Source organism: Aulostomus chinensis, chromosome 12, assembly GCF_037954235.1.
Source record: "Aulostomus chinensis isolate RoL2024-O1b breed Wild chromosome 12, RoL_Achi_v1.0, whole genome shotgun sequence".
Lineage (NCBI taxonomy): Eukaryota > Metazoa > Chordata > Actinopteri > Syngnathiformes > Aulostomidae > Aulostomus > Aulostomus chinensis.
The window spans coordinates 26,930,463-26,940,293 of record NC_141331.1 but is presented as its reverse complement, the minus strand read 5'-3'; the positions used below and the strand labels follow the sequence as shown (position 1 = coordinate 26,940,293).

The window sequence follows — 9,831 nt, the reverse complement described above, 5'->3', positions numbered from 1 at the left end:
GCTTGCTAGCAGGGAGTCACACTAATGCTAGCAGTGATTCACACTAATGCTAGCAGTGAGTCACACTAATACTAGAAGTGAGTCACTGCTTATGCTAGCAGTGAGTCATGCTAATACTAGCCGTAAGTCATGCTAATGCTAGCAGTGAGTCACCCTAATGCTAGCAGTGAGTCACGCTAATACTAGCAGTGAGTCACCCGATTGCAGCAGTGAGTGACGCTAATACTAGCAGTGAGTGACGCTAATGCTACCAGTGAGTCACCCTAATATTAGCAGTGAGTCACGCTTATGCTAGCACTGAGTCACGCTTATGCTAGCAGTGAGTCACCCTAATGCTAGCAGTAAGTCACACTCATGCTAGCAGTGAGTCAAGGTAATACTAGCCGTGAGTCATGCTAATGCTAGCAGTGAGTCAGCCTAATGCTAGCAGTGAGTCACGATCATGCTAGCAGTGAGTTACGCTAATACTAGCAGTGAGTCACCCGATTGCAGCAGTGAGTGACGCTAATACTAGCAGTGAGTCACGCTAATGCTAGCTGTGAGTCACCCTAATGCTAGCAGTGAGTCACGCTTATGCTAGCAGTGAGTCACACTTATGCTAGCAGTGAGTCACACTAATGCTAGCAGTGAGTCACACCAATGCTAGCAGGGAGTCACACCAATGCTAGCAGCGAGTCACACTAATGCTAGCAGGGAGTCACACTAATGCTAGCAAGGAGTCAGACTAATGCTAGCAGTGAGTCACAGTAATGCCAGCAGGGAGTCACTCTAATGCTAGCAGTGATTCACACTCATGCTAGCAGTGAGTTACGCTAATACTAACAGTGAGTCACCCGATTGCAGCAGTGAGTCACACTAATGCTAGCAGGGTGTCACACTAATGCTAGCAGTGAGTCACGCTAATTCTAGCAGTGAGTCACGCTAATACTAGCAGTGAGTCACACTAATGCTGGCAGTGAGTCACCCTAATGCTAGCAGTGAGTCTCACTAATGCTAGCAGGGTGTCACGCTAATGCTAGCAGTGAGTCACGCTAATACTAGCAGTGAGTCACACTAATGCTAGCAGTGAGTCACCCTAATGCTAGCAGTGAGTCTCACTAATGCTAGCAGTGATTCACACTAATGCTGGCAGTGAGTCACCCTAATGCTAGCAGTGAGTCTCACTAATGCTGGCAGTGAGTCACCCTAATGCTAGCAGTGAGTCTCACTAATGCTAGCAGGGTGTCACGCTAATGCTAGCAGTGAGTCACGCTAATACTAGCAGTGAGTCACGCTAATACTAGCAGTGAGTCACACTAATGCTAGCAGTGAGTCACCCTAATGCTAGCAGTGAGTCACCCTAATGCTAGCAGTGAGTCTCACTAATGCTAGCAGTACTTGCTAGCAGTGAGCGCAGGTTCAATTAAGTTTTGGTTTCTCCCACAACAACAGAGGTCTTCTCTCGTGTTTGACTGCTGTAGGAAACCTCTGTGCTGGTGGAGAACATCTAGATGATTTGCTGATGTGGGGCTCCTTTTAACCGTAGCTAGCCAGCCAGCTACTTTCTTTGCTTCACCACCTGCCTGGAACGGGGCGCTGGACACTGATGGTCCACGGCGAAGAACAGCTGTAGGTGGGTTCAACATGAAATGAAATGTGGGGTTCTGCATTTATGGTCCTTGTTTATGTCCCAGCCCTTCAACTTCCTCCACACTGGTGCTAGCTGACCAGTCTCACTCCACCGTGACATCCAATGCTGGCATTGGTTGCTCCCTCTGCAATGCTGCAATGTTCACACTAAATTATGAAGGGACACAAAACGTAATTCAGTCTGTCAGGCTGAGATCAAACTTCTCCCCCAAAACAAGAAATCCTCTGAATAAATCAATAAAACATATTGTGGACCCACACATGTACAAGCTTCTCCGGTTCATTTTAAATACCAAGCACCCACACGGACAATTTACAACATCAACAGGACTTTCCATCGTGACCCAGAAACCTGCACAAACGTGAGGCTGAAGCGATCCCAGCGTCCACCCCGTCCAGCTGGACCGTGCAGCACACGTGCTCTGTTGGTTTATGTGTCAAATGTCACCCTTTTCCTTCCCCGTTAGAACGGTTTTGAAGATTTTTTTTTTTAACTCTATACGAGGTTCTTGTCATAGTTGTATAAGTTGCACCCCCCTGTGAGTGCTGGCAAACACACACTACCCACAGCTGCTTTGAATTGACCCTCAGATTCATCCAACCTTCACTGTTTCATTTGGGCCCGCAAAAGTTCTGTTAACCAACAAAAATATTAGAAAATATTGGAAATTACATCGACATTTGAGTCTGTTTTTCCCATCTTAAAGTAAACAGCTGATACCACCACTGAACCAGTGACGTGAAGCTCATGCTCATCGTTACAAAGCTCGTCAGGTTGGACACTCACGGTTGGAGGAGTTGATGGTTCAGTCGCAGACGTCTTGGCGGCCGAATCTGCAAGAAAGAGAGAAAACCCGATGAGGTGATCAGGAGCAGGTCAGCGGAGGACAGAGGAGACTGAAATAAAGGTAGCAGATGATGAAGATGAGGAGAGATGAACACCCGGAGATCCTCAGGAAAAGGCAGGTCGGCTCTTTTCCTGGGTCGTGTCCAACCTACTGGTCTCCACTGGGCTCTTCGTCATCATGCCATTGTCCACAGGCAGTTCTGCTTTGTCCTGGACGTCTCGGCCTCTCTTTCTCCTGTCCTTCCTCCTGGTCTCTGCCTTAATGACTGCCCTCCTGCTGTGCCTGCACTTTGGCACAAAGAGACACCTGAGCAGGTGAGTGCTGCCACTCGGAGTGGGGATCGAGTGACCCTGCACCTCCCATGCCGTGGGTAGGATTACATTCTTGCGTGTCCCCAAAGTGTCCGGGGAATGGTTGGGGAGGGGGGAGGGGCCTGCTGCTCACAGAGGATTCACTGTCCACCTCCTAACTATTTAATTCTGCGTTTCGTGTCGTCTTTTTGAAGTCCAAACAGCTGCCGCCAGCCTCTCAGGCACAGGCTGCTCTTGCAGGGACTGCTGAGTTAGCGTTTTAAAGCAGTGAAAGATCGCACCTGAGCCGGAGCTCCCCCGCAGCCGCCATTCCTGTTTGGCCTCATATTCAAATACCACAGAACGAAATCTGTTCATGCCCTTGGAACTTGAGGTTCTTTTAATTTAGATTCACCTCTATGTTTCCCTAACAGTGTGTGTGTGTTTGTGTGTGCGTGTGTGTGTGTGTGTGTGTGTGTGTGTGTGTGTGTGTGTGTGTGTAAGTCTGAATCTAGACCTAGTTCTGCTCTCACTGATATTTTTTTTTTTTGCCAAAATTTTGTGGAAGGTTTGTGGGAATAAATACAACGAGGTTATGAAAATAGCTACTTTACTGAATATGTTTGAAAATTAAATAAACACACATATGAACAAAATAAAGAGATTTGACTTAAAATAAATCTGTAAATGAAGTCTGGCGTTCATCGAATCATCAGCAAGGATCAAGAGACAGCTCACGCCTTCACGGGACGACATGAACACCACGTTACTGCCAAGACGCCATCATTCTGGTGAACTACATCCAAACAAGTCGACTATCAGGCCTAATAGTAGCAATAATAATACAAATAGTAATAATAATAATAACAATAATGATCACAATAATATCATCATCACTTGATCTCTTAGGTGATGTTCATATCTGGAGGAACTCAAAACTCCCCCGGGTGTCTTTGCAGTGATGGATGTCCTCTGATGTACTCAAATCACAACAGGGGTGTAGGACTGAAGGAGGGGTGCCAGACTGTGCAGGACCCCAAGGTTCTGGGGCCCTCAGAGGATGCTTGGTTCAGGGTCCAGGATGAGGTTTAAGGGAGTGTGAACGCTCTGCTCGTCTGTCATGGGTGAGTCCCTGTTCCTGTCCCTCCTCCGTCCAGAGCTCCTCACCCAGTGACAGGTGAGGTGACAGGTGAGTCCCCAGCTTGATCCCAGAATGGGATCCTTGGTGTGCGCTGGTATTTCTGGACTTTGATCCACTTCACCTTTTGCATCACATCACAAACAAGCAGCTGAGTTTACTGTATTTGAGTCAAAATCTTAATTTGAGACACTTGTGACCCCAGCGCCCGCCGCCACACCGCCTCCAGTGCGTGCCGTTCCACCCACGGCACCTGGAAAGCTGTGACCGTCCCACTAACACGGCTGAAACTGAATGAGACTTCATCAAATGTTTCCGCAAGGGCACAATCATTCGAGCTTCGTGGCACAGCAGGATCGTGACAGGTGAGCGATGATTAAATAACTAAATAAATAAAAATGACCTCACATACGCCATCAGGTAGGTGGGGCTTAAACAGGGCAGCCAACAGAATCACACTGATGTTAGAAGCTCCAACATCAGTGTGATTATGATCGTTCTATTCCTATAAAAAACATCAATAACACTGAAATATGAATCGACAGATGATTTGAAGTGAGCCAAATGTTCTCCATGAGAACACACTTCAAAGGGTAGAACCACACAAACATCCATCATCCATCATCCATGTTCCCCCTCTTCTCCTGTTGAGGGTGGTGGGGGTGGAGCCTATCCCAGCAGCCTTCCCCCTGGACAGGTCACCAGTCCATGGCAGGGCCAACACATAGAGACAGACGACCATTGGCTCTCCCAGCCACGCCTACGTGGATAAACGTGGACTGACAGTTGAGCTGATTGTCCCCCCAATGCTGCAGAGATGGTTCCTGGATTTGTCTCTTGGAGTGACAGTCCCATCTTGCTGGTCTCTGGTCTGCTGGTTATTATCCAGGTCCCAGATCCTGGTGCAGTGAGACAGGCTCTGTTCTCATTTTGGATCCAGTGCTGAGAAGCTGTGATCACGGGGTCCTCCGGGGCAGGAAGTGGGTGCAGGACTGGTGTCGGCCCACGCTGCTGCCCCTCTTCAGTTCTCCCTTGTGGGAGAGAGCCAGATAGAAGCCCTGATGAGAGGAGTAGGTGGTGTAGTGGTTCTCCTCCAGGTTCTCCTTCAACAGGCAGTCGTCGGTGAACGTGTCCTGGAGCACACAGCGAGGGAGAGAACCGGTATGATCAATGTGTGTGTGTGTGTGTGTTGAGAGAAAAGTCTTTCATGGTCACTCTTAGAGCTGAGCAGACACTGGCTGATCTCAATGCAGCACAAACTGGAGTTCTAGCAGCACCGCTCAAAAACGAGCGTGGAAGAAGCTGATTTGAGTGGATTTTGCCTTGAAACTACGACACATTCATGATTGACAATTTGTGAAGAATCCAAAAGGTTTCCCTGCAACGACAATGACAGTTTTCAAACGTTTAACACGCTGGAGTAGGACGCGACTCTCATCCCTCAGTTTGGTCTCTAAATTGGCTCTTAATTCCCAAACATGGAAGACAATAAACCTGAATTCGTAGTCCTCAAAGTTCTGAACTCAAATCACTTAGAAAAGCGTTTGTTTTGTTTGATGGCGCATAAAAACCAGAACAAACGGAACTGATAGAAACTCCGGAGCGAGGAGGAGCTGAACGAGTCAACACCTCAGACAACACTCGCGCTGTTACGTCATCGTGACCGAGTTTGCCAAGTTGAATTTAAGCGGTGCTCATTTTCTCTCCTATCGTGTGTTGACGGTGTGTTCCAGCGCGGTGACGCAGCTGCGCTACGTACGGCTGCATACGCCACTCCGTCGCCGCTCATGCAGAGGTACAAGCCGGTCTTGACGCCTCTGATTCCCACCACGCCGCGTTTCATCGCGAACACCTGCAGCCAACCTGGAGGAGACGCACACATGAAGAAACACCGTCAGAATCCAGAGAGAGGGGACGCGCGCGCTGCGGGCGGGACTCACAGAACTCAGTGGGTTTGTGGACGCCCCCCAGCGAGCCGCCGGGCAGGATCTGCAGGTGGAAGCCGATCCCCACGCGACAGTAGAGCAGCAGTTTTTGTTTGACCCCTTCTCTCCCCGGAGGAGGACTGGAACCTGATGACAGGGGTGAGAGGTGACGGGCAGACATGGCATCTGTCATGAAAACCGAAAACAAGTGAGCGCCAACTTTGGTCTCAGCACAGCAGCTGCAGGGGGGCGGACGAGTCGGCAGGCCAGGTTTAAATCTCGGAGCTCATTTTCCTTTCCTGTCACTTTAAACCGATAATCCATCCATCATCCATCCATCATCCATCCATCCATCATCCATCCATCCATCATCCATCCATCCATCATCCATCCATCATCCATCCATCCATCATCCATCCATCATCCATCCATCCATCATCCATCCATCCATCCATCCATCCATCATCCATCATCCATCCATCATCCATCCATCATCCATCATCCATCCATCATCCATCCATCCATCCATCCATCCATCCATCATCCATCCATCATCCATCATCCATCCATCATCCATCCATCCATCATCCATCCATCATCCATCCATCCATCATCCATCCTTCATCCATCCATCCATCATCCATCCATCCATCCATCATCCATCCTTCATCCATCCATCCATCATCCATCCATCATCCATCCATCCATCATCCATCCATCATCCATCCATCCATCATCCATCCATCATCCATCCATCATCCATCCATCATCCATCCTTCATCCATCCATCCATCATCCATCCATCATCCATCCATCCATCATCCATCCATCATCCATCCATCCATCCTTCATCCATCCATCCATCATCCATCCATCCATCATCCATCCTTCATCCATCCATCCATCATCCATCCATCATCCATCATCCATCCATCATCCATCCATCATCCATCCATCCATCATCCATCCATCCATCCATCATCCATCCATCATCCATCCATCATCCATCCATCCATCATCCATCCATCATCCATCATCCATCCATCATCCATCATCCATCCATCATCCATCCTTCATCCATCATCCATCCTTCATCCATCATCCATCCATCCATCATCCATCCATCATCCATCCATCATCCATCCATCCATCCATCCATCATCCACCCATCATCCATCCATCCATCATCCATCCATCATCCATCCATCCATCATCCACCAATCATCCATCCATCCATCATCCATCCATCCATCATCCACCCATCATCCATCCATCCATCATCCATCCATCATCCATCCATCCATCATCCACCCATCATCCATCCATCCATCATCCATCCATCATCCATCCATCCATCATCCACCCATCATCCATCCATCCATCATCCATCATCCATCCATCATCCATCCATCATCCATCCACCCATCATCCATCCATCATCCATCCATCATCCATCCATCCATCCATCCATCCATCCATCCATCCATCATCCATCCATCCACCCATCATCCATCCATCCATCCATCATCCATCCATCCATCCATCATCCATCCATCCATCATCCATCCATCATCCATCCATCCATCATCCATCATCCATCCATCCATCCATCATCCATCCATCATCCATCCATCATACATCCATCATCTATCCATCATCCATCCATCATCCATCCATCATCCATCCATCCATCATCCATCCATCATCCATCATACATCATAAATCCATCATACATCCATCATACATCCATCCATCATCATCCATCATACATCCATCATCCATCCATCATACATCCATCATCCATCCATCCATCATCATCCATCATCCATCCATCATACATCCATCATCCATCCATCCATCATACATCCATCATCCATCATCATACATCCATCATCCATCCATCCATCATCATCCATCATCCATCCATCATACATCCATCATACATCCATCATACATCATCCATCCATCCATCATCCATACATCCTTCATCCATCCATGCATCATCCATCCATACATCCATCCATCATCCATTTTCTACTGCATATCTGTTAAGGGTGGTGGGGGGTGGAGCCTATCCCAGCTGGCATTGGGTGAGAGGCGGGGTTCACCCTGGACGGGTCACCAGTCCATCACAGGGCCATCAGGAGCAATTAGGTGTGGGCGGCATGGCTCAGGGGTAGAGTGGCCGTCTAGCATCCAAAGGGTCGCTGGTTTGAACCCCGACCCTGGTGACCATGTCCAAGTGTCCTTGAGCAAGATACTGGACCCATAATTGCTCCTGATGAGTAGGTTGGTGCCTTGCATGGCAGCCTCCACCATCAGTGTGTGAGTGTGAGTGTGAACGGGTGAATGAGATGACAAAAGAGCTTTGAGTGCCGCTAAGGCAGAGAAGCGCTGTATAAAATTGCGTCCATTTACCACTTCGGTTCAGTATCTTGCTCATGGACACTTGGACATGGTCACTGGGGGAAGTGGGGATTGAACCAGGGACCCTTTGCTTACTGGATGGCCGCTCCACCTCTGAGCCTCCTTTTTGAGATGTTTTTGAATGTCATTTTTCAGTGGTCACTTGGGACTGATCCACCATCCACGCTTCAGGGCCTCATTTTCTGTTGCTGTCTTAAAATTTCGGCGGCACGGTGGAGCAGTGGTCCTCACTGTGGCCCCCAGCTGGAGCACAGGGTCTTTCTGGGTGAGTCTCCATGTTCTCCCTGTTCCTGCTGGGTTCTCTCTGGTACTCCAGCTTCCTCCACAGTCCAAAGACATCAAGAGGGACCAGGTTAATCCAGACTCGAAATTGACCGTAGGCGTTGCTGTGAGAGCCAATGGTTGTCTGTCTCTATGTGTTGGCCCTGCCATGGACTGGTGACCTGTCCAGGGGGAACCCTGCCTCTCACCCAATGTCAGCTGGATAGGCTCCACCCCCCGCCACCCTTAACAGGAATAAGTGGAAGAAAATGGATGGATGAACTTAAAATTTCAATTTGAAATACGAACCAGACGGATTTGTTTTATTTGCTACAGAATCCCGTGTGACCTCCCCCAGGGTCACAACATGTCGTATTTATCACTCTCTCTTTTAATGTTCACGACTCTGCACTGACATCATAGGAAAATGAAACGAGACTTTGTTCACTCAATATTTGACGATACGATGCTCTGATCCAAAGACGTGAGAGGGTGTGAGAGTCTCCCTGCCAGCCGTATCGGTGCGAGTGAAGACTCAGAGGACATGCAGACGCGTTCATCAGGAGTAAAGCAAAACGCTCACCTTTTCCTTTCAGCTGGGCGTCCCTCACGTGCAGCTTCCAGAGGACTCGGAGCCGAGTGCTCTGGTCCTCAGTTGGAAGCGCTGGCTGGAGTTTCTTGGCTTCCACCTGCTGATCAGACACGGTTAACGTGAGGAGGAGCAGGAGGCCCGGCAGCAGCAGGGAGACACTCATGGTGGAGCCCGGTTATCTGACAGGAGAGCGATCATGTCCACGGGTCCCAGCTCTGGGTCCTGCAGCTCTTCCTCTTGAGCTCCACTGAGAGACTCCCTTCCCTGCTCACTTCTCCCTCCTCCTCCTCTTATCTCCTTCTCGTCTCTCTAAGCTGAAGCAGGGACACAGAGATACTCAAGAGTTACTATCAGTGACGCAGCAGGAACATCCAGCTGTGTGCTGGCGTTCTCTGGAGCTGCTGCAGGGAGGAGCAGGTTTCTCCTCACACTCCTCCAGGTTCTCCTGCTCTGACTGGTCCTCTTCAGATAAACTCAGACGATCAGGCCCAGAGACGCCGAGCAGCCAGAGCTGACATTTCACTGTCTGTGTGTTCCCTGCGTACATGAACTTGTTTTGAAATCAGCCAATCAGACGTGTGACGGCTGAAACATGCAAACTGTCGGTTTGGTATCACAATCACTGCGATTAGAGAGGCGGCTGATAGACGAGCCCAAAACACAGCCCTACAAATGCGGGCTCAGAGATAGAGGGCCCGCAACGTCGGCTCGGTCACGTTGT

At 49.2% G+C, this 9,831-nt stretch overlaps 1 protein-coding gene across 1 annotated transcript; it reads right to left on the bottom strand.

Moving 5' to 3' along the window:
- Positions 1 to 4,861: 4,861 nt before the first annotated feature.
- On the bottom strand, positions 4,862 to 9,273 carry LOC147252640 (fibroblast growth factor 6-like). The gene is made up of 4 exons (XM_086219444.1): positions 9,102 to 9,273; positions 5,846 to 5,977; positions 5,665 to 5,768; positions 4,862 to 5,038 (listed from the first exon to the last, which is right to left on the bottom strand). The coding sequence occupies exons 1-4, from the start codon at positions 9,271 to 9,273 to the stop codon at positions 4,862 to 4,864; spliced, it is 585 nt and encodes a 194-aa protein (XP_086075570.1).
- Positions 9,274 to 9,831: the final 558 nt, after the last annotated feature.